This window comes from Nothobranchius furzeri, chromosome 10 (assembly GCF_043380555.1).
Source record: "Nothobranchius furzeri strain GRZ-AD chromosome 10, NfurGRZ-RIMD1, whole genome shotgun sequence".
Lineage (NCBI taxonomy): Eukaryota > Metazoa > Chordata > Actinopteri > Cyprinodontiformes > Nothobranchiidae > Nothobranchius > Nothobranchius furzeri.
The window spans coordinates 44,288,721-44,313,661 of NC_091750.1; the positions used below are offsets into that span (position 1 = coordinate 44,288,721).

Here is a 24,941-nt window from a genome sequence, read left to right on the forward strand (position 1 = left end):
ACTGACCTTTGACCCAGAATAGATTTGAGTTTGATGAAACTTCATGTATAAGAAACATATTCTAAGGCTTTTTTAACAATATAATTTCTAACTATATCAATGCAAGTGTGATCACCTCTCACTTGGACTATGTAAACACTCCTTGTTGGTACTCCTGTTTCAGCCCTGAACCGGCTGCAGGTCATCCAGAACGCTGCTGCTAGGTTTTTAACAAACTCAAACCGACGTAGCCATATCACCCCGGTCCTGGAACTTCTCCAGTGGCTCCTTGTTACCTTCCGTTTATGATTTAAGTAATTGACTTTAGCCTTACACGACTTAGCACCTCCTTATCTGTCCAATCTGCTCACATCTATGTACCCATGCATACGTTCGGGTCAGCTGATCTCCTGCTACTTTGCACCTCCCGGATGTCCTACTAATCACGGGGTGAACAAGCGTTTGTCAATGCTGCCCTCATGCTCTGGAATTCACTTCCCTTTACAATTAGGCAGGCATCCTCTCTGACAGTTTTTAAATATCATTTAAAAACCTGCATTTATGTCTCGTTTATTGTATTTATTGTCTTTTTTATTGTTCTTATTGCTTTTGCTGCTTTGATTTGCTTTCACTACTTTGCATTGATGGTTTTACTTTCATAGGTTTTTTTTTGGTTGTTTTGGTTTTAATGAACTTGCCTGCAGCATTTTGTTCAGCTCTCACGCTGCATTTTGAATGTGCTATATAAATAGTTATCAGAATCTCTTTTCTCTCAGGACGTGTCCCTTTACGGGCCACCACAACTCTTCATCTGTCTCCATGTAGTCCTATCTTCTGCGTCCTCTACCTTCACACAAACTAGCTTCATGTTCTCTTTTACCACATCCATAAATCTCCTTGTTGGCATTCCTCTCATCCCCCTGCCTGGTGGCTCCAACCTTAGCATCCTAAGTTCTTGTCTTGTCATCCTTGTCTCTTCTCTGGACGTGTCCAAACCATCTCAGTCTGTCCTCTCTGACTTCATCTCCCAAACATCTAGCATGAGCTGACCTGATGAACTCATTCCTGATCCTACCACCCTAAAGAGAACCTCAACAACTTGAGGTTTGAAACTTCCACTCCTATCTCCTGCCTCATTCTCATAGACACTGTCTCTAAACCAGACAACATCACTGGTCTCATGACTGTTGATCATCGCGGACCTGATCGACAATAGTAAGTCTCGATCATATGTTAGCAGGGAATCCGCACCAGATAGAGAAAAAAACTATAAAAAACAGCAAATAACCAAAACAGATCAGGAGCCTAGCAGACGCACAGCCACTCATGGGCGACATCTTGCTAAAAGCAACCATCTTGTAAACGCACACGTTTACAAGATGGTTAAAACCCATCAGTAAACGTGTTTTCCAGACAGATCTTTTTCATTTTCTCTTCTCTGTTTTTGGAACTCGTGCTCAACGGCTTTGACAATCTAAGGTTGACTGAGAGGAATAACATCCAGGTTGAACCTGAAATGATGCCAGTGATGCAGGTGTTTTGGGCTGATTTTCATTGTTTCTGTTTCTGAGCCTCTGTCTGGAGGAAACCTGGAGGTTTTGTTGACAGGGAGGATGAATGGAGCGGAATTATCTGACACATGGATGCACAGTCTGCAGTTTCACAGACAGGTGGCGCTATGCTGCAGGCACTCACAGTAACATCTGAACACAATTTGTTTATTTAAGCTGTCCTTTAAAACAAAAGTGTGCACATGAATACGACTGTGTGAGGAGAACGTGTGAGGAAGGTTTTTTTTTCAGTCAGAACAGAATTTGGGACAGCTGATCCTAAGTATAGCACATCCCCCTGTGAACGGTGGCAGACTTGGAGTTCATTTGCCTGTGAAACGGTTTGTAGAGGATTTGAGATTTTTCTGCACCTTTCTGAGTTGGACCTGCAGCTCTGAAGATGCTGAGAGGCGCCGATACCCCGGAAATGATGTTTTATCTCAACAGTCTGTACAGGGAGCCCAGGAAAGTGGTGCTCCACAAGGGCTCCACAGGCCTGGGCTTCAACATTGTGGGTGGCGAGGATGGTGAGGGTATCTTCATCTCCTTCATCCTAGCAGGAGGGCCTGCTGACCTGAGCGGAGAACTACAGCAAGGCGATCAGATCATATCGGTAAGAGACACGCGTGATGCTGATTCTGAAACTCACACAGTCTTCAGGTAAAAACGTTCACCTTCACTCTAAAAGCTGGAGCTTCTAACAAACCTGACAATGTGAAATGACTCATATGTTCTGTGTTTAACTAGGTTTGTGTTTGATGCCTTCTGACAGCTCCTTTCTGTCTCAGTTATTCCGCTTTTATTCCCATGCTGTTGTATTCTATGCAGCCTTGGGTTTTTTCTACACACGCAAAGCCTCTTAAAGCACTTTAGCCTTGTTTTAGAAAATGGTTCATTTATGAGAATCACAGAATCAGTGGCACCCTCTGCTGATCAGTCAGTCTGAGACATGAAAAGACTCAAAGTAAAGGTTAAATTATCATTCAGCTTTACTCAGAGAAGCTGATGGTTAATTTAAAGAAACACCTGATAATAAAATGCTTGCTCGGATCTCTGGGAAACAGTCAGCTGGTAGAACCTCGGCTCAGAACCCAACAGGGTGGAGCTGCTTGTAGCTAATATGCTGCACACATAGAATCAGCTTCCGCATGACCTCAAATGTGCTCCAACATAGAAACTAAAAAATAATAAAAACCTTCATGTATTCATCAGCCTTAATAAATGTTTGTTATGCTGCACTTTCTGCTGCAACTGCTAACCTTTTGACTTTGCCTTTTGTCTGTTTGTTGAATCTGAAATTAATATCTACATTTCTTTGATTGATTTACTGTTTGCTGTTCTTGCTTCAGTAAATCACTTTGAATTGCCTCTGTGTTTGAAATGTGCTTTACAAATCAAGCTGCATTGCCTTGTTTTATTTGACCTAAAACGCAGGATCCAAACGGATAAAAACAAACTGTAAAAATAAAACAATGGAAATGGTGGCCTCTAAACCGCAGAAAAGAATATAAAACTGTTTAGAAAAGCTGAGACATGGACAGCTCCATCCGGGGGACAACTTGCTGTAAACAAAGACACTCTGAAGCTAATGAGTCAAATAATATTTCCAAATATTTCTACATCAATCCATCCATTCATACATACAAACATACATACATTTATTCATCCATCCACCCATTCACCTATCCATCCATCCTGCTATCCATCCATCCAGAGTCTGAGTCATGGTGCTTGATATTGTTGATGTTCTTTGGTGAGGGGAGGTGTGTGGGAGCCTTTTGGAGCTGCAGTAGAGCCTTGTGTTTGAGCACGGAGCTGTTCTGTGGTGGCTAAGTTTTCTCCTGACTGGTGAAAGGGGCATTATGGAAGTTTGACAGCCACAACATGTATAGAAATAATAAATTATTCTTCATACATTCTCCTGCAATGCCCTGGTCCTGTAGAATGAGCCCTGGCATTTTTACTGTGATTGCCTGTTTTTCTGTAAAATCACAGGAAAAGAGAGCTGCTCGGGTCGAGCAGGCTGCTTCATGCGCGTTCACGCTCAGGCATCGCCCGTAGCATTTGCTATCAGTAGCTTTAGCAGCAGAGAGAGAGGCAGTGCCAACTCAGCGACTTTGTCGCTGTTCCTAACGCCTAGTGATGAACCTAGCTACATTTCTGAGGACCCTTAGTTAATTTCTGTAGAACTTTCTTCTAGATATTTCCAGAAAATTAGCAACAAAATAGCCATTTTTGCTCCGAACTGTTCTTTGAACATTGTTTCGGCTGTCATCAAGGATATAAATGTTACAGATACAAAGGACATCACTGGTGATTTAGCTCACCTAGTAAGATGGCGGACTCTCATGCGGAAGACCTGGGTTCCATTCTGGATGTGAACATAGTTTATTTAGTTTATTTTTTACATTAACGGTATATTTTTTTACAGTAAGATGCCAACATTTTTATTTGAGACTCGCCGAACGGCATTGAGTTCACAGATAAAAAAGATGTGGGTTCAACTTTCATTTTGGAACAATTTTTCAAGCAAGGGAAGGGAATGATCTGAGCATGCAGGAGGACTGACTCATCTTAAACCTTTGTCAGCTGTGCTGAAGAGAAAGGTACAGAACCAAATTATTTAATTAATTAGCTGCACGTTCTCTTGTCCGCTGTCCTCCGGGCCACACAAAACACACACACACACACACACACAAGGGACTGTCTCAGCTGTTATTTTTGTTAAGGAGTGTGCACGTACAGCATGCGCACCTCGTGCACGAGCCTGCTATTGAAGCTGCCATTACGCTTTTGGCCTGAGGGGGCAATCGCAAGCATAAAAATTCAAAACTCCATAAAGTCCCTTTAAGAACAGGACTCCGTAATCCAAACCCCTAAGCCTTTTCAGGAGATTCAGATGCTACTGTGCCTTCCTGTTACAAACTCTAGATGGAAGTCACTTGTGGTAGGAGGGGTAACATAATAACTTGAGTGAAAGGGGTGAGTACCAATAAAAATGTATTTTATTAGCAAAAGGAGTAAACACAAATTCTCAGTCTTTGACGGAATTGAAAACGAAACTAAGGAACTATTCACTCTCTTTAACTAAATGAAGGTGACGAGAAGTAATCAAAACACCTGAAGCAAAAGGCCTCAGGGAAGAAACAATGAAGGTACTTTATCAATAATTAACGAAAAATGACGGAGCTAAATAAAACCAGAGGAAAAATAACAAATCTCGATGGCTAAATATTATTCTAATTATAAAAGGAAAAGTGAGCTCTAAAGAGGAAACGGAATGGAAATTCACGCTTTAAGAGCAGACAATAAATATTTACAAAAGGATCACAAAACAAAAATGGTGCTAGAACAAAAGGATTTTAACTAAAAGAACTACTTATCTTAACAGTCGAGTTACCAAAGTTCTAAATCCTACATGAAACCGTTTAATAGAGATCCAAGGACAGAGGAGAGAAGGACAGGGTGTGAAGCTGTGGTTCTCTCTACGAGAACTGACAGCTGCTATCTTTTAACCCTCCCACTGTCTTCATGGGTGACCCCGCGAGGAAAGTTGATCACTGAGCAAAATAGATGGTTTATCCCTTGAGGTCCACGTGGCAGGGGTGAGGTGGTGCTCACTCCTCACCCCTGCCACATGGACCCAAGGGATAATCCATCAACCCTGCTCAATGGTCAACTTTCCTTGCGGGGTCACACCCATTAGGACAGTGGGAGGGTTATGCTCTCATCAGCTGATGGCTTTCAGCTGAGGTGGTGAAGGCAGGCAGAGGGGGAAAAGCCAGCCTGACTGAGGACCTGTCCTAGGTCCTGAACACAAAAGGGGGCAGAGCTGGGCCTTTCAGGAAGCAGGAGTCCAGCATCTGTAACACTTCCCTACCTGGTTTTATTATTGGGGAATTCTAGAGACTTTTTTTATTTTGGTATTGTTGGACCTATTGGCTGCATTCAATACTGTGGATCATGCTCTCCTTTTGTGGGTGTTTGTGGGGTTGCGCTGGATTGGTTTGTGTCGTACTGACTGAACCTTCAGGGTCTCATTGTTTTGTTTTGTTTTTACTTCATTCTCTTGCGGGATTCCCCAGGGTTCTGTGTTGGGCCATTCTTGTTTTCTTTGAATCTGCTACCTCTTGGTTCGATTTTTTAAAAGCATGGGTGTCATTTTCACTGCTATGCAGATGGTACCCAGGTATGCGTGCCTTTTAAAAGGGACCACAATCATGCTTTGCAGCCTCTTTTAGATTGTCTTGTTGAGGTTAGGCAATGCATGTTCTCTAACTTCCTTCTTTTTAGTGATAAAAATACAGAGATTGTAGTTTTTGGTTCAAGTACTTTGTCTAGGGTGGGTGCAGTGGACCTTGCTCAGCTTGCCCCATTCTTGAAACTGAGCGTGACTTCCCTGGTTGTTGTACTGGATAGGGATTTTGTCTTGGACAGGCAGATCAGTGCAATGACTATGTTATTGTTTTTAACACAAGTTTAACTGTTTTGAAAACAGTATGTGAGCACATGCAAAATGTCATGTGCGTACAAAGATTTTTGGCAGTTTTGTCTGAGTGAGAAAAGAAATCAGGAAATTTGAGAGATGTAGTCACTGAATGCTTTTTGTGCCAAAACAATGATAATTGATCCTCAGTTTAGCAAACATAGTCTGTAAAAAACTGTAAACTATAGATTAAACACCATGTCTTAGATCTGCAGCTGATGCTTGAAGCACTTCTGTGTTCTCTGTGCATTATTTTTGTTTTGTGCTTCATTTGGTGGTCTTGTCCATCTGCTTGAGTTTAAAATATTCCCACACTTTGGGAACTTTTGGCTTTTTCCCTGGATCGTCATCCTTTTGCATTTGCCCTGTTGCTAGTGCTGCTAACTGTAGTATCTGCTGGGGCTGCAGAACAAGCGTTCTTGTGTCAGGTAACCAGAAGGCCACACCAGAAGTAGATTTTTAACCTAGAAGTGGTAAAAAAAAGTAAAAAAAAAAAAAAACTAAAACGTCAATTTAAAAAGTTTAAATTGAACATTTTTTATAATCAATTTAATCGAATCACTTGAGCATTTGTTTCAGCCCCACAGCAGAGCACTGCTAACATATATAGAGGTGTAGTGGAGAGTTCAGGGGAAGTTCTGTTCAGAGATTAATGCTGCGTGTGTGTTCGCCCCTCCTGCTGTAACAGTGTTCATATGGATAAAGTTACTGCCGGCCTCCTTTCTACCAACTAGAAAACAGCAGTAAAAAAGTTATTTTTTTCTTTCTTTCTTTTCTTCATGAAGAGCAATTTGTCATGATTCATTTAGCTGTCGTTTTCTTGTGTTTGGAGCATGTTAGAAAGGCTTAAATGATCTTGTAGCCCAGGCTCAGCTGATTTTTAGAGGTGCAACATGATGATATCTACACTTTATTTTTTTCTAATTGTTCATCTTAAAAAGCAAGTCACACCAAAATCAACTTTTTTCGGAATGGTTGTGATTGTGTAACATAAATGAGTAAGTTATTACAGCATAATTTCCTCATGGGGTGTTTTTATAACTTTCTCTACAGCAGACAGTAACTTTAGCTCAGGGTAGGTGGCCGTGAGAGCTGCTATTTAGCACGTTTCAGTGATTTTTCTGCTTTAACATGTTAGATTAGCTGTTCAGCAGCTCAGCAATTTGCTGCTGATTAAAATCAGGTGTGTTGAAGCAGATAAACCTCTGAAACTTGCTGGATAACAGCTCTCTAGGTCCGTGGGGCCGAAGGCTGCAGCTAATCTAATGCCATGGCTAATGGCTACCTACCATTTAGAGCTGGTTCTGTTGGGTCAGCTCCGGTAGTTTCAGGCAACTCACAAGCTCAAAACAATAAGGCTCAGGTCCGCTTGTCCCCTCCAAATAGACTTGGTCCCTTTCTTCTCGAGTGTCTGGGTAAGGAGTTCGGAGAAACGTCCTCCACTTCTACTGACTGCTCAGAGTGAAAAAAGCTAGCTTCGCCTCATTACCCATCTGTCTTTGTCACTGCCGCGGCTCCGCCCTCTTGGTACGCCAGGCAAAGCCTACTAATGTTGCAATTTTTAAAACTGATGTGTGGGTGGAGAAGGACTCTGAGGCAGGCTTGACAACCCCTTTAATTAACGCACTAAGTTCCCAACCCTAATTTGAATCTACCCTGTCCTCTAAAAACTGGATGTCAAAACACAACTTAAACAAGGTTAAACAGCTTCAGGACAACAGATGTGTGTCATGGTGCCACCAGGTCTTTGTCACAACCTTTAAGTGATGATCGTGTGATCTGACTTGTTACTCCTACAGGTTAATGGTACTGACCTTCGAAGAGCCACACATGAACAAGCAGCAGCAGCACTGAAGGGTGCCGGGCAGGTGGTCACCATCGTAGCTCAGTACAGACCTGAAGGTGAGTCAATAGCAACCCGCCAGTTAGGTTCCTACAGCCCCACACTGTGTGTGTGTGTGTGTGTGTGTGTGTGTGTGTGTGTGTGTGTGTGTGTGTGTGTGTGTGTGTTTCTTGCAGAGTATGGGCACTTTGAGGCCAAGATCAATGATCTGCGAGGGCAGTTGATGAACCACAACAGGAACTCTGGATCAGGTCCCCTGGAAACAAATCACAAGAGGTCCCTTTATGTCAGGTTGGTCTGTTTAAAGTCATTACTAAGTTTAGGTTTTCAAATATAATTCAGAGAAACTATATTAGTGAGCTCTAATGGAGCTTGCGTAAGGCAGCAGACCTAATTAGTGAGGTGATGTGTGTGTGTGTGTGTGTGTGTGCGCGCGCGTGTGTGTGTGTGTGCGCGCGCGCGTGTGTGTGTGTGTGTGTGTGTGTGCGTGCGTGCGTGTGTGTGTGTGTGTGTGTGTGTGTGTGTGCGTGCGTGCGTGTGTGTGTGTGTGTGTGTGTGCACAGAAAACAGGTCTGTGTCAGAAACGTGAGAGTACGTCTAATTCTAGAAACCCCCGAGATGCTTTCTCTGACCTTCTAAAGCTTCTGTATCTCTGATCTAATAAAAGAACAGGAACGATGGTTATCATCACCTCTTTAGGGCTCTTTTTGACTACGACAAGTCAAAGGACAGCGGGCTTCCGAGCCAAGGGCTCAGCTTCAGGTTTGGGGATGTTCTCCATGTCGTCAATGCCTCTGATGATGAGTGGTGGCAAGCACGTCATGTCACCCCACACGGAGACAGCGAGGATCTGGGGGTCATCCCCAGCAAGAGGAGGTGAGAACTTCAGAGGACATTCACACAAACACGTTTCAGAGAAATCTTTTTTTATCATGAGTAAAAACATAAAACCTTGGGTTTACTGGTGGAAACTAAACATGTGGTTCTGTGTTGAGATTTAATCATGTTTACAACACTTGGGAATTACAGACACAGAAACCCAACTCAGCCTCACCTGGTTGGTGACCATGTGCCTCTCTGCAGGGTGGAGAGGAAAGAGCGTGCACGTCTGAAGACCGTGAAGTTCAACGCCAAAACAGACTCCTCTGACTCTACAGGGGTGAGTGCACTGACCAAAACTAACAAACAAATAATTCACCTAGTCATAATAAACATGATTAAAATTTCTCCTAAATAATCAAATTAAAATAATAATGAAGTAGTTGTATATTCTACAATGTTAGTGTACAAAGGCCTGATAAAGAGGAAAGGTGAAAACATTTTTATTTCTTTCTGAATGATGTGGAACGTGTTTGAATGTATTTTCAGATATTTTACTTGAATGTTAATTTAATTTATTTATGCTCATGCTAATGTCCCAGGCTGCTTTGGCCACACCCTGCTGAATGAAGGTTCTCTGTGAGGATGAGTGGGTTTTCTGGTTTCCTCCCACAGACCACACCCGCTCATGTTGGGTTATTTTTGATAAAACTGGCCCCCAGGTTTGAAAGGAGCTGTGATGGGAGGTGGATATGTTCCATCTCGGGTTAGGAGCAAGGCCAGATTAACCATATGGGCAACTGAGCAATTGCCCAGGGGCCCACAAACTCTAAAGGGCCCAGGGCAGCAAGGGCACGAGCAAAATACTTTATCTGTAATCTCCCGCTTTATGTTAAACTAGGGTGACCATACGTCCTCTTTTCCCCGGACATGTCCACTTTTCACTCTCTGTCCGCCCGGGCGTCCGGGGGGTTTCTTGTATTGATGAAAATATCCGGTTTTTCATCCAGGAGCATGGATCGAATTATGGGGGAGCTGGAAAAAACGTTTTCTACCTATATTACATCATTTATGGCCTCTTCTGAGCGGAGAGCACATATAGCGATGATCGTTGTTGAGCAGCGATCCAGGCAGCTGCGTCCAGCACACGGTCCATTCTCAAAGTGGCGCAACCAAAAAACTATAATTAACACATGATCGTTCATGTCCACGTATGTTCTCTACTTTCTGTCTTATTTGTGCCTGAAGCGCTCTGCTACTGCGGAGCTCATCACCTGTGCTGCGGTGATTTCACCTCACTGACGCAGCATCGAAACACGCTCTCCGCTTTGCGGTCAGGAGATCCCTTTGATCTGCTCAAAAGTAACTGATGAGGTGAAAAAGTAAGAATCCAGGCAGCAGTTTTTCTGGAGAGTTTAGATGAGATGCAGGATGATGAGAGACAGACAAGACAGGAAAATAGTTAAAAACAAGAAAACAAAACTAAGTGTTGAAAAGTAAAATGTCGGTAGATTTATCTCCACTACGTGTTTCTACCTGTATAAAACAATAAGTAATACACATGTAATATTTATACATCTGATACAATTCAGATCACCTTCAAAACTCAGTCACACGCCCAGGGCCGTTTCAAGGCATTTCAGGGGCCAAGGCAAAATGACCCCCCCCCCCCCCCCAATAAGTGGGCTCCCCAGAAGCATCTGTGTAATCCATACCCTCTCCAGTAGTGTTAGTTATACAGTGTTTATAAAAGCTCCTCAGACATTACTGACATGTTCTAATATTATCAGATGAAAAACTAAATTATCAGACATGCTGTCTCATCTGCTTCTTTTATAAACTTGCTAAAAGTAGCAAAACCATTTGAAAGCCACTATTTGTGGATTCTCTGAAAGTTTCCATGGAGTGTGTGACAACTTATTTTATCATTGATCCTATCGTCTAATCTCACATCTGAAACAAGCATCCTTAATAATCTGTGCACAGTAAGCGTACCGATGCTGTAGTAAAACAAAAGGTATAATAATTTATTATTAACACAATCTTGTTGCAGCACTAAAGCAGAAAAATGAGATTTTGCAATAAATATGCAAATTATTTACATATGAATTGTTTTAGAGCCCTTTTATTGGCAGAATCTGAAATTAATTTAGTTCATACAAAAAAAATGGATCCCAACGTGGTTTGTGTGGCGTTGCCATAGTGTGACGTCATAGGCACAGATCCCCTGTCCTCTTGTTTGGAAATGGAAATATGATCACCCTATATTAAACAAACTGTCCACCCGGGCTTTTGCGCTGCACAGAGACGCTTCGCTGCCTACGACTGAACGTCAGTTGAGAGTCGGTCTCATGCAGACTGACCAATGAAGAGAGGGCCTCAAGTTAAGACCCTCTCCTCATTGGTCAGTCCACACGAGGTGGGTCAAAGGTTACCCTGAGCGGGTTACGTGATGTCAGGCATTCAAGTATTGAGTATATTTACTGCATATTACAGTAAAATATTCTGTATGTGACCATATTATGGTGATCCTTGGGTCGTGATGATGGGGCCCTTTAATATTGTTGCCCAGGGTACAACAAAGTGTTAATCTGGCCCTGGCTAGGAGGATATCTAAAGGTGAAAATTTACATGTAAACCAGTCAGCTGGGAATAATCCCAGTCATGAGTCTTTTTTTTCCCATATGTAGAAATATTCCGACCCAGTTTTCCCTCAGTCTTCCAGGTCCCAGCCCAACAGTTATGTCGTGTTAGCTCCCCCTGCTGGCTGTGTGCTGTTTGTACAGGGGCAGACTAGTAGACTTATTTTGTTTCTGTCTCCTTTTATATTTGACTCTCTTCGAACCGCCTACAGGATGTCCTGGGAGATGAGGAGTATGGGACACGAACATCCAGTAAGCAGACCGTCTCATAGCCTGGATCTAGTGGTGACTGTGAAAGTTCACTTTTACAATCAAGTTAAAACAGCTTTCTGGTTTAAAAAGGAAGTTTATTTGTCTGACAGCAAAACAATTAGAGATGTGTCTTCCAACAGGGCATCCTCCACACTCACACAAAACAGTCAAAGACCACAAGACCGTATGTAGGCTACATCCAAAATGCCAAATGATGCTTACCAAACAATACAATCATTTATGGCTTACTGTGGTTGCTGTTGAAGAAGATTTTTTATGCATGTCCACATAAAAAGGAGCATTTTACACATTTGTTCCTCACAGAATTCATTAGTCACCCAACAGATTATCTCTAACAAGCAGGTGTGAAGAATAATGGGAAAAAAGGGAATGCTGCAGAAAATAATGATTAATGCTTGTTCTGCATCAGATGCAGTTAGATGAGCTACTGATACAGTAAAACATAATAGGAGCTATAAAATCAGAAGATGAAATTGTTTAATATCACAAAACCATAAAGTGCAGTCCAGTGTAAAACCAGCCCACGGTGTTTAGTGGACCAGAGTGTCTTCGGCATCGCCTTGTGAGGCCAGCTGCCTTGACATTGAGAAACAGCCAGAGTTAATGACCGGGCCCAGGGGTGACCTTTAACCCTGACTGGTGCTCCTCAACCCAACTGTGGGATTCTCACAGCTTTATTTCGACCCTGATCCCTGCCAGCCTCTGTGACAATTAAATAACCGTGATCTGAATTTTCTTTTGTTTGTTTGAAGTAAATAAAATAAATGTTATTCTGCTGTCCTGTTGCCTGCTGATAATTTCATGAATATCAGACAAATGGACTGAAGACTAAGACTATAAATTTGATGTGAAAATTCGCTCTGATGATTTTTTTTCTTCGCCAGGAATTCAAGACGAAGCAGTGATCTCATACGAGCCTGTGTTGTGGCATGAAAGTAAGGAAAAACACACAAGTGGAACCTGCTCAGACAATAACTCCTGGAGTTATGAGCACTCATGTTTTTGATGTTTTAGGGACTGAAACAGGGTTTGTCAGCATTAGAAACAAAACTCGTTATTTTAAAGGTTTTCTGAGTTATACAGAAGCCAAATCAGCCATTGATGTTATGACTGCCTCCTGCAGCCAACAGACAGCTACAGCTAGATGAACCAGGATCTGGTACTCAGAGCGAAGTGTTCTCTAAACACTGTAAGAAACTGCTTCAAGCGACCAGATACTGGCTTTGCCATTCTGGCATCATGATAACTCTCAAGTGTCGTTGTTGGTTCTGCTGATCTGTTCTAGAACCATCCTTAGACACTATTGCCATTACAATGTTAGCTTTGTTAGCCCCCCAGAGCATGGAGATTTTTATTCGCTTTCGTACTCGAGGTGATGGTTCCTATCAGAGCCTAAATTGTGGTCCACATTTATGGAATGGCCTGTAGACGTCAGAATAAAAGCACATCACAAAACGTACTGTTCTGTACGGTTTTATCACGGCCTTATTGAGGAGGCAGACCGGCCACCACTGTGACGTCATACATAACTAAAGCCGCAAATTAAGAACTTTATGGTGGGATTCAATGACTAACCCCCACCCCACCCCCCCACCCCCCACCCCCCTTCCTCCCAGTTAACTATGCCAGACCTGTCATAATTCTTGGACCAATGAAAGACAGAATCAACGGGGATCTCATGGCGGGGTTCCCACACAAGTTTGGCTCTTGTGTTCCACGTAAGTAGAACAGTCCTTCATAGTTCAAGTGGTATTTGAGATATTAGTGTGTTTGTGGAAGAAGGTGTGCTTAATGAATAGGTCTAGTAAATAATGGTCTATTCAGTCTTCAACTAAGAATTTGTTGTTTTGTTTACACCACAAGACACAACACGGCCAATGAGGAGCTACGAGGTTGATGGGCAGGACTACCACTTTGTGATGTTCAGACAGCAGATGGAGGCAGACATCCAGCAGCACAGGTTCATTGAAGCGGGGCAGTACAACGATAATCTGTATGGAACCAGTGTCCAGTCTGTAAGGCATGTGGCCGAGAGGGTGAGATTATTGATCACCGCATCAAACTGTAGATTCGTTCACCTTAAGAAGCATCGATATAAACAAGTGGAGTCTTGTGTTGCTGTTTTTGACCAGCTAGTGTCAGTTATTATGGTTCTTCTCTAAATGCAAACATCGTTCCAGGGCAAACACTGCATCCTGGATGTGTCCGGTCACGCCATCCAAAGGCTACAAGTCGCACAACTCTATCCAATCGCCATCTTGATTAAACCAAAGTCTGTTGATTCACTTCTGTAAGTATTTGTGACCCTCAACCACTATAGCAGATGTCCAGCCTACATGTTAATGTGCATTTGTGGTATAGATTTAATCAGCCGAGTCCTCTCAGGACACCACAGGGATAAAGGCCCTATCAGTGTGGAACATAATCATCCTCCTTTTAGAGTAAATTGCAGCGCACATGCACTCACACAGTTTGATGATACTGAGTTGGTGACAGAGCATGTGGCAGGTGTGCTGGACTATATCCGGTTAGTGGTATGGCGGTGTGCTCTCTCCTGGGTCTGGTTGGATCTTCAGCAGGAAGTCTGACTGTCATTTACAACCAAATAACCATGTTTGTCTGACACTTCCAGGGTGTAGACTGCCTCTTACCCTGCATCAGCTTAGATAGGCCCCACCCTTTTGATCCTGAACAGTACAGTGCTCACATAAAAATGAATCAATGGACTTGTGTGATGCTTCTTTCTGTGCAGAAATATGAATAAAAAGCTGACAGAGGAACAGGCAAAAAAGAGTTTGGAGAGGGCAACAAAACTGGAGCAGGAGTTTGGTGAATTCTTCACCGGTAAGAGAATAATTAAGGTCTGTCTGTCTGCCTGTCTGTCTGCCTTCCCAAGAATATATCCTGCACAAACGTTAATTTATTTATAAAATTACACACCTACCAACGGGTTCTGTAAGAAGTTTAAAAGTTTTTGTGTTGTAACCATCTCCTCACACCAGGATGTCCTCCTGGATATTTATTTAGCACATGAGACACAACGGTGACAGACTGAGCGAGGCTTGAGCCTGCGACCTAATGATTGCAGGGACGAGCACGTAACCCCTGTGCCACCGTCGCCCCCAAATTTTTGGTCTTTGGTAATAAATCCTTTGTTGTTGGACACAGTTTACTGAGAGGTACAACTTGTAAGGCCTGTCTAGCTAAACCTGTGAGTTTGACCCCGGAAATGTCCTGCTGTGGAGGAGTCAAGGAGTTTCGCCCACAAGCTAAACTGTTTCCAACTGAGCTCTGAACTCAAAGCGGGCAAAGTACTTCGAGCCCCAAGGCGCCAAACATTTACACACATTTAATTGGTTCTACAGTCCAAACTGGAGTGTTACTTCCTAGTTTTCCCATCAAACTACACCTTTTTTGGCGCAGCCTACAGTTGCAATAACTGATGTACCATTGAAACAGATCACGTGGAATTACTGTTGACTTTTCTAGCCTATCTGTTGGGATTTTACATGGTAATTTATTTTATATTGTTTAATTATATTTATATTTTAATTATCATGCCACACCATGTGTCTGATGTTGTGAAAAAGCACAATAAAGTGTGTTTTTTAGTTGGGTAAGCACCTTCCTCAGTGGAAGTAAATGCACTCGGGGCAAATGGGGCCTTTTCCAAGTTGGCGGCTCGCTGCTATGCCAGCTCCAATAGGCAGCCCCATCCATGGGGTGTCTACGTGTATGATGTCTGTGGTTCCCACTGCAGGCAGCTAATAAGTCACACTTTACTGGGCTCCTACAATCACACTGCTCTGGAAGCTCAGTCATGGTGTGACCCTCTGATGAATCCTTCAGGATGTGGTTATCATCTACCTAGAAAGGATCTGTGAGACCTTTTCCATGTCAAAGACTTCTTACAGAGTGCATGAAAACAAATCTGTTTGTGAAACCGACTCCTACCTACCCCTGTTCTATTTCTTTACCGACAACTGAAATTTCACCTCTTCTTCTGCACTTTTGTAAATCCTCCAGCTTTTGGTTGGTTCCCCAGAATCTCTGGACCCTGTTGCTCCACTGGGACAGCGGCCTTGTTCGAGATGAGCAGCACCTCGCCTGGAAAATAAGAGCAGTTTGACTCAGCAGAGGAGTGGCTAAAAGTTGGCATTTAAGTTGGACAGATTTCCCTGCATGTAGCTTATGGGTGACGATGGCTGAAGATGTCACATTAACATTTATAATAATACATGTGACCAACTAATGTTTCACATTCTACCACTGGATGTTTGGATCAGAATGTGAACCAATCAGATCTTTGGTCAGGTGAGAGCCAGGCGTTTCCCGTCATGCTCTAGGTTTTGCAGCCAGTGGAGAGCAACTGCAGCGCCTTGCTCCAAAATCTGCAGTCACCTTTATCTCATGAGGTTATCGTTGCCTACGATGTCAGAGCAAGTCGGACACAAATCTGACCGGCGTGCACTGCGCACCGATCGCCTGTGATCTAATCTGCACAGAACTGGCTCATCTCGAACATGGCTGTTGTTACGTAGACAACTGGAAGCAGTTACTTTTTCCACTGGGAACTTAATTATTCTGATGATGGAGGCAACAGTGAAGCGACTCACATTGGGCTAGACTCGTTGCTCCGCCTTCCTCATGGTCATACCATGGACAAGGACACGGTCAACTAAAGTGGCTCGAATTTCATCCGAGACCACTTGTCTCCTTGCTCTTTATGTTCCCCCTACCCCCTCCTCCCTGATGTCCTGGACCTCCTTCTCCTCCTCCTCCTCTTCCTATTCCTCCTCTACCAACTCATCTTGCACCTCCTCTACCTCCTCCACTCTGGTGTCCTAGACCTCCTTCACCTCTTCCTTCGCATCTCTTTGGATCCATTGTTTCAAACCTGAATGAGCTAACTTTGGCCCTTTTATCTATCCATCAACATTTCTGATTGGTGTGTGATAAATTGCCAGCTTAGAGGTCGTCTCAAACAAGCTAGAACATCTGTAATCACAACAAGAGTGATTAAGTCACAGCAGGTGATTTCACATGTAATAAGTCAGAAACACTTGTCTTTGCAGGAATGTTAGAACGAGTCAGGTGTGAGGACTGTCTTGTAACGGATAAGTTCCTTGAGCTAACCGTTTCTCTGATGTGTAATGGTTCAGAGGATCGTTGGTGAGCTTTCTTACCTTGCGTTAGTTTGCTAACACAAACACTCTCCCTCTCATGAGGAACACGCACACCGCGTCTCTTTTCTATCTTCATCTTCATCTTGTTCTGATTAGCAGGAACGTTGCTAGACAGATCAGTAATAGCAACAGGAGGTAGAGCACACAAGCAAGTCTGCATTTTTCAGTCAGTAAGCCCCCTTCAGACAGGCCATGAAAAACGGAAATGTTCCGGAATCTGTCCGTAAGACCTTTCTGTCTGAATACAAACATCCGGATAACGTGTTCCGGAATTTATCCGGACAAAGCCCCTAGTAACAGGTCCGTACTTGTTACGGACAGGGTGGCTGCTTCAGACTAGTGAACATGGACGTAATTTTTGGGGGGGGGCATGTCCACCCCACTTTTTCCAAAGTCAAGGTTTGACCACTGCACTTTTTACCATCCAAAAACAATATTACGCTATATTAAATTGACACTAGTTGAGCTCTAGGACCAAGCAGAAAACAACCGTTTGTGTTGAAGCCTGTTTCCCATTAGAGCATACTGTAAAGATTCACACACACCCCTCCCCACTCCATGTCCCCCCCACTTCTAAAGTGAAAAATACGTCCATGCTAGTGAGGTAAAGTTCCGGACAAGAGGGAGGGGGAGGAGGAGGGGACCGGGGGACGCTGTGCGCACCTATATAGCCCGCTGCTGTAGCATGCAGCGAACCACGGCAGCTCGCCTCCTACGGTACCGACTAGACGCGCGACGGAGCGCTTCACACCGCTTCAGTGATTCCTTTAACCATTGAGCTTCATCATCCAGGTCTCTTATGCGTCTTCGTGTGCGCAGAATTATGCTTAAGCGCCTCGTGATTTTTATCTTGAGAGGCGCTATAGAAATGATATTTTCTTCTTCTTAACATAATGTAACACGTTAAAGGACCAGGTGTCCTGACTGCAACTTCACAGACAGTGAGCTATCAGAAGTAGTTTCGACTGTGGAGCCTGAGTGTGTGAATAAAACACAGGAACCCAAAATAGAGCTCAAAATATATATATATTATGCATATATAGACAGATATACAAAAACTATAACCACATACAACACAGACAAAAAAAATATGGTGACAATACAAAACAGCTTATTAAATCCCAAAAGGAGGTGGGATGAGGTTTAGTCCAGTATGAATTCAACTTAGGTGCATGGGCCTGGGATAGGTCATGTGTTAACCATTTTTAGTCCAAAGGTTTGCAAATCCTACCGCAACACAGCGGTGGTCGGGTGGCTCGCCATCCCGCGCTGATCAGGGCTGATCACGGGGAAAAAAAAACCTGACCTAAACAAGGTCAAAAACATAATTGATCATTCACAGAACAAAATAAAACAGTGTTCTACTACTATGACAAATAAATTAAATAATAGATTAAATAATAATTAAATAATTGATGCCATATGTTATACAACAATCAATGAACCAATAACCAAACAAATCATATCATCTCTTATAATGACTATCATTCAAAATACCATTACAAAATAACATCATCATGGGTCCCATCAAAGTACATCAGCAATAAAGCTAATAAGTTAATCAAACATATTCTTCTCACATAATCTCAGGTGTTGCGCAACAAGTTCAATTATCTAACCGGGGTTTACTCAATGCAAAAGTCGCATTGGCCGTTTTGGCATTTAATCAGAAATGTAACCAAAACGGACCAAACTACCAAAACTACCAAAATCAAATCACTCGTTCAACTCTTGATACGTTAATTTAACGTTCGGCCAAAGTGGAATAAACAAAAACAACAAGGTTTGATGACTACAACTAGAAGGTTTAGTTACTGTTACTAGCCTAGCATTAGCTTACCAGCATTCTAGAATGCGTGACCGCGGCTCCGTACTTTCATTATTTATGACCAAACAAAACAAACAAAAAACTCACCGTTGAGTTGATTGTGAGGTGGTGTATAAATGAATGAATCGGCCGGGTTATTGCACGCTGTCAGCTAGTATGCCGTGTAAAATCTGTCAATATCTGACAAGTACGCCAACCACAGGGAAAACAGCAGCCAGGTAAACAGGGAAGAGGCAGCTGATTTACCCGGAACTTATACAGGGTTCGTTCCCGCCACAATAAAAGGATTGGCGGAAATGGGGTCAGAAGTTATTGTTGTTACACTCTCCCCCCCTAATCCCATGGACGTCCTTGTACATGGACTAGGCTGGCAGCGAATCACCGGCTGGCTGAGGTGTGAAGGCACCACCCCCACGTCTTCATCGTCTTGAAGAGCGAAGGAAAAGACAGAACTTAACCCATGTAAAAGGGTCTGAATGCTCTTCAACAGAGGCTTACCAGGCTTGACGTACTGCAGCCGATCAGGAGGATTCCTGGCGCGGGTCGAGTGCCTCAAGGGTGGTTCTGCCTCAGGACTCAGGGAGTCCGTTCAGTTGGTGAGTCTTGTGACAAGGCAAGGCTGGATGCTTCTTGTGCAACCGGATCAAAAGATAGACATCCGTCATCGTGAGAGGTGTCTGCAAGAGCAACCGGCTCAAAGCCAGCCCCCAAAGATTCGTTATCAATAACTTGTTCCTCTTCAACAGGTACAGGTAGAAGTCCCTCTGAGAGACTAGTGATCTCTTCCTCTGTAGCCAATGCTACAGGGACATCCGTCTGGCTGGTAACTGGAACAGGTGGCGGAGTATTGGATAGGTCAATGGTTGATGTGAAAGTGACAGGTTCAGCAGAGAAAGGAACAGGTAGGTATGAGATGAGTTCTTCCTCGTCAGGGTCATCATCATCAGCATGCACAGGAGACACAGGCAAGACAGGCATGTCTCTCTTCCGCTTATTAAGCATTTCCTTTTCAGAAGGTGGCAAATACCCACAGGGCAGTTGGAGATCTCGATGTAAAGTTCTCAGGGGCTTGTCTTGGCCTTCGGGTCGAACTGTATACACAGGAAGAGTGCCGGCTTTCTTCACTACAATGTACACAGATGACTCCCATTTGTCTGCAAGCTTGTGTTTGCCTCTTACCCGCACATTCCTCACAAGAACTCTGTCTCCAACATTCAGCTGTGATGCAGTGATGTTTTTATCAAATCTGGTTTTATTCCGTTTCATCACCTTTTCTGAGTTTTCGATGGCCAGCTTGTAACTTTCTTCCAGGTGGGACTTTAGTTTTTCCACATATTGTGTGTGGGATGTTGCTCCTTCTCTGACAAGTGGTAGTCCAAAGGCTAAGTCCACCGGTAAGCGAGGTTGGCGGCCAAACATAAGCTCATACGGTGAGAAACCTGTAACGTGATTTTTGGTGCAATTATAGGCATGCACCAGAGGTTTTACGAAATATTTCCAATGAGATTTCTGTTGAGCTGTCAGCGTTCCTAGCATATCCAGTAATGTTCAGTTAAACCGTTCAACAGGATTGCTTCTTGGGTGGTATGGAGTAGTCCTTACTTTGTGGATCCCAGCCATCTCACAAAGCTCTCGGATGATTCTGGATTCAAAGTCAGGGCCCTGGTCACTGTGCAAACGTTCTGGGATACCATAATGCACAAAAAAGTTGTCCCATAAACATTTGGCAACAGTTCTGGCTTACTGGTTTGATGTTGGCACAGCAACGGCATATTTCGTGAAATGGTCACTTATGAAGAGTATGTCTTTGACTCCACGATCTGGTTCCACTGCAAGAAAATCCATACACACCAGTTCCATGGGATGAGAGGTTTTGATATTTACCAGAGGTGCAGATCGTTCAGACGGAGATTTGCGTCTCACGCATCTTTCACAGTGTCTTATTTTACTGACCACATCACTAGTCATCTTAGGCCAATAAAACCGGGAACGGACCAAGTCCAGCGTTCTGTCAATTCCCATGTGACCCATTTGATCATGAAGGTGGTGTAATACAACCGGTCGATATTCTTCAGGTAGCACTAGCTGGTATGTGGAGTCACTTCCCACTTGTCTCTTTCTGACGAGAAGGGTGTTATGGAGCTCCAGTTTATCTACTTCTCGCAGTAATAGAGGTAGATCAGGAAGTTCGTCCCTCAGCAATGGCGGTGGTGACTCTCCTCGCTCAACCTGAGCTATGACATGCCGAATGACAGGGTCAAGGCGTTGTTTGGCTGCAAAGTCAGCTGTTGAGAGTTGGGGAAGTACCATGGAGGCGAACTGGGTGTCATCCGTGAAACTGTCAGGCAGACTGTTGACATTGACAGACATGGATAACACCAGAGCAAGATCAGGATCAGTGCTTGAACTGTATACCAGGTGACGATCACAAACTGCTTTGATGGTAGGCTGGTCAATAGAAACATGCTCTGGTTCATTTAGATGTTGCCATGCAAATCTCCAGATTCGCTCACGTTCTTTCTGTGACAGAGGATCATCAGACAGTTCACCATGAGGTCGGCGAGACAAACCATCAGCATCAGAGTTCTGCTTTCCTGCTCTGTAGATTAATTTGAAGGTGAAAGTGGACAAAGCTGAAAGCCATCTATAACCGGTAGCGTCAAGTTTTGCTGATGATAAGAGGTATGTTAATGGGTTGCTATCCGTCACCACTGTGAACTGAGCACCATAAAGATAGTCGTGAAATTTTTCAGTCACCGCCCATTTCAAAGCAAGAAACTCCAATTTGTGGGCGGGATATTTTGACTCACTCCGGGAAAGACCTCTGCTGGCATATGCTACCACTCGGTTCTTCCCATCCTGCTCTTGATACAGCACCGCACCAAGACCTGTGGCACTGGCGTCAGTGTGGAGTGTATATGGTTTTCTGGGATCAGCAAATGCCAGAACTGGGGCGGAAGTAAGTTTGGCAATTATGGACTCAAAAGATTGTTGACACGTCTGCGTCCATCGTCCTCCAAACGGCTCTTTGGGGTTGAGGTAATTCTCTGACTGTACAGTTCGTCTCAGTTTCCTCTGGGAAGGTGGATAGCCAGCAGTGAGATCATGCAACGGCTTGACAGTTGCTGAATATCCCTGGACAAAACGTCTGTAGTACCCAGCAAAACCAAGGAAAGATCTTAATTCCTTCAAGTTTTTCGGCACTGGCCAAGAAGTGAGTGTAGAAATCTTGTCAGGATCAGTCTCAACACCAGCCTGGGACACTACATGGCCCAGATATTTCACAGATGTCTGGAAGAACATGCATTTCTCAAGTGAAAGCTTCAAGCCAAAATCCTTGAATCTGGTAAGAACTTTCATCAGACGAGTTTCATGTTCCTCAAGAGTTGGTGCAAAAACAATGAGATCGTCAATGAAAACCAGGACTTCTCTTAGATTTAATTCTCCCATGCATTTCTCCATCAGCCGCTGGAATGTGCTTGGTGCATTGGTGATCCCCTGCGGCATCCGATTAAACTCCCAGAATCCTAAAGGGCAGACAAAGGCAGTCTTTGCTTTATCTTTCTCCTCCATTTCAATTTGGTAATATCCCGACTTGAGGTCCAGCACCGTGAACCACCTGGACCCTGCAAGTGCCGAGAAGGTGTCTTCCAGCTTGGGCAGAGCATAGGCATCTTTGATTGTTTGCAGATTGAGTTTGCGGTAGTCAATACAAAGACGTACACTGCCATTCTTTTTTCGCGCAACCACAATTGGAGAGGCAAATGGAGAGTCTGATTCTCTGATAACTCCGGAATCAAGAAGTTCTTGCAGGTGCTTCCTTACAGCATCGAGATCCTGAGGGTGAATTGGTCGTGGTCTTTGCTTGAAAGGGGTTTGATCGGACAATTTGATTTGGTGTTTGACTTTGTCGGTCCTGCCGAAATCCAGACCATCTTTGGCAAATACTTCAGGAATACTGTTGAGCTTTTGAACAATGCGTTCTTTCCAGTCTGGAGGTAAAGGGGAATCACCAAAGTTGTATTGTGGTTGAGATGGGGGTAACGACTCGGTGGACTGGTCTGAATAGTCGATGTGTTTCTCTTTGGGAATGACTTCCTGAAAGGTGCTGATTTCTGCAATGATGGCTCGAGCTGGAATGTGGATGTCATGGTCCGACTCATTGCTCACTACAACAGGCAGAGAACATGGCCGAAGTTGAGGTAAGTCCACAAGGCAGGTTTTTACTAGAATACCACCAGGCAGAGAAGTGGAGGTGGGGTGTTCCAGAATAACTGCTTTCTCACCGTGGAATAGCCTTGTGACCAGGCATCCCGTAAGGACTGTGGTTTGCCCGGCAGTAATGGTATGTGGTTGGTCTGACTTCAAGATTACAGGAGCATACTTCTGGACATGGCGACACTGGAGGATTTTATAAACTGCAATGTAACCAGTTGGCAGGAATGACTGGTCAGAGCGGGTATCACAATGTTTGCTGTAAGCAACATCCAGAGTGTTGGTACCAACAAGTATCGTTGGGTGTGATTGCTGGACGTCAGGCACGACAAGAGCAAGTGTATCAACATTAATGGATGAACCAAGAAAATCGGCTGGGAATGCCATGGTAATCTCGATATATCCCAGGTAAGGTACGGCTTGTCCATTAGCTCCTTCTACTTCCAACAAATCATTTAGTGGTTTGATTGGATGGTCTGAAAGATAAGTATTATAGAAGGAATAAGGGATGGTAGTAACCTGAGACCCAGAATCCAGAAGGCAGTTGAAATGGTTGCCATTGATTTGAATTTGTCCTGTGCTTTTGGTCCCCACAAGCCCTTTTGGCAGCACTGAAAATGTGTTGTGGTTTCTGGGACTGTTGGTGCACGCAGCTCCTGTGTGTCCCACCGCAGAAGCTCCTTCTAGTTTAAAGATGAAGTCGTTTTGGCATCCCATTCTTGCTGTTTTTTCCGTAATTGTTTCTTTTTCTGTTCAACAAGACTCTGTTGTTGCAGGTGGAAGAAATGTGGCCATCTTCTCCACAGTTAAAACAATACCATGGCTTGGGTTTGGTATTTGCCTGAGGTGACGAGTGACTGGGCTTGTTTTGTCGTGGCTTAAATCTGTCCGATCCCCCCCCCCCCCCCAACCCACCCCACCCCCTGCCGCCGTCAGACATCTGGAACTTTTCCCTGCTGTGTGAACGTAGCCGAAAGGACAAGTTCCGGTACAAAAGTGGTGTGTCTGAAAACACAGTTCCGGTTAAAAACCGGATTGAATTGTCCGCAAATGTTCCAGAATGTCTGTCTGAAAAGAGACCTCTGTCATAGAATGAGGTGTGGAATGGTAGACTTGTAAGAAGTCTGTCTCAATCTGTTGCCAGTTTATTTTCAATAATGGAAGAGTGTAAGGCAGAAAGTTCTGGGCAGGAACCAGAGTCAGGAGAAAATCTACAGGTGATATCAGACAGAGCAGTAGACAGCATCGCAGCAAACCCGGGTTCTGGGTCTACACAAGCATCAGTGACACAGTTTTCAGAACCAAGTCTGTCCCTGCTCACCAGTGTCTAAAACATGCAGCTGCAGATCAGATGAAATAACAACCAAGTCAATCATCGAGCTGTGGCCTAAGGTGCCAAGAGCACGCACCTTTGTGCTTGAACATGGTGTCCATCGTGAACAATCCATGGCGAGCGCAATGGTCCAAACACCACGCAGGTTCAGAACAAGACGGGCATAGATGAATACATGTGGGTAAACTAGTGTCTAATGACTTCTCTATTCACCCTGATAGGAATGGTGGGTATTCCACCTACATATGTAATATGTTACTCAGCCTGAGGCTGAATGGCATGTTCTGACTACATGTTCCATTTGCTTTTCAGCTTTGGTTCAGGGAGACACCTTCGGAGATATTTACAACCAATGCAAAGAGGTCATTGAGGAACATTCTGGACCTTCCATCTGGATCCCATCAAAGGAAAAGTTATATTGATTCATCACCCTAGATAAGGGCCTGGACTGTCTGTTTGCTAAGTCTTTATTTACACTGGATAACAAAATCATTTGTGTTTTCTGTATTAAATCATATATTATTCCATTGTTTTTCCACTATGTTCATTGATAGAAACTGCTGACATTTTTACGTCCAAATATTATTATATATTTAATGTAAATTTGTTCATTTTTTTTTAAATGTATGTGTGAATGGGTGTCTGTGTCTCCATTGTTTCTGTGTCCTCAGCACATATGTTTGTTCTGTAACTGTGAGGTCTGCCGTTTCTCCCTTTGCATTTAAATACTTCTGTACTTGTTCATTCAGCAAAGTGTGTCTATTTAATAAAAATTTCTTAGAAAATT

General features: G+C 43.6%; 1 protein-coding gene across 2 annotated transcripts; it reads left to right on the forward strand.

Annotated features, from left to right (window-relative positions):
• The first annotated feature begins 1,861 nt into the window (after positions 1-1,861).
• Positions 1,862-24,941, forward strand: dlg2 (discs, large homolog 2 (Drosophila)). Of its 2 annotated transcripts, none has more exons than XM_070555672.1 (12): positions 1,862-2,142; positions 7,815-7,917; positions 8,035-8,149; positions 8,558-8,734; positions 8,888-9,017; positions 11,532-11,571; positions 12,477-12,527; positions 13,209-13,310; positions 13,456-13,628; positions 13,773-13,882; positions 14,345-14,436; positions 24,467-24,941. In XM_070555672.1, the coding sequence occupies exons 1-12, from the start codon at positions 1,930-1,932 to the stop codon at positions 24,574-24,576; spliced, it is 1,416 nt and encodes a 471-aa protein (XP_070411773.1). In that variant the 5' UTR covers positions 1,862-1,929; the 3' UTR covers positions 24,577-24,941. The 2 variants fall into 2 exon arrangements, with proteins under 2 accessions (XP_070411773.1, XP_015816151.1); XM_015960665.3 differs by having other exon boundaries at positions 8,942-9,017.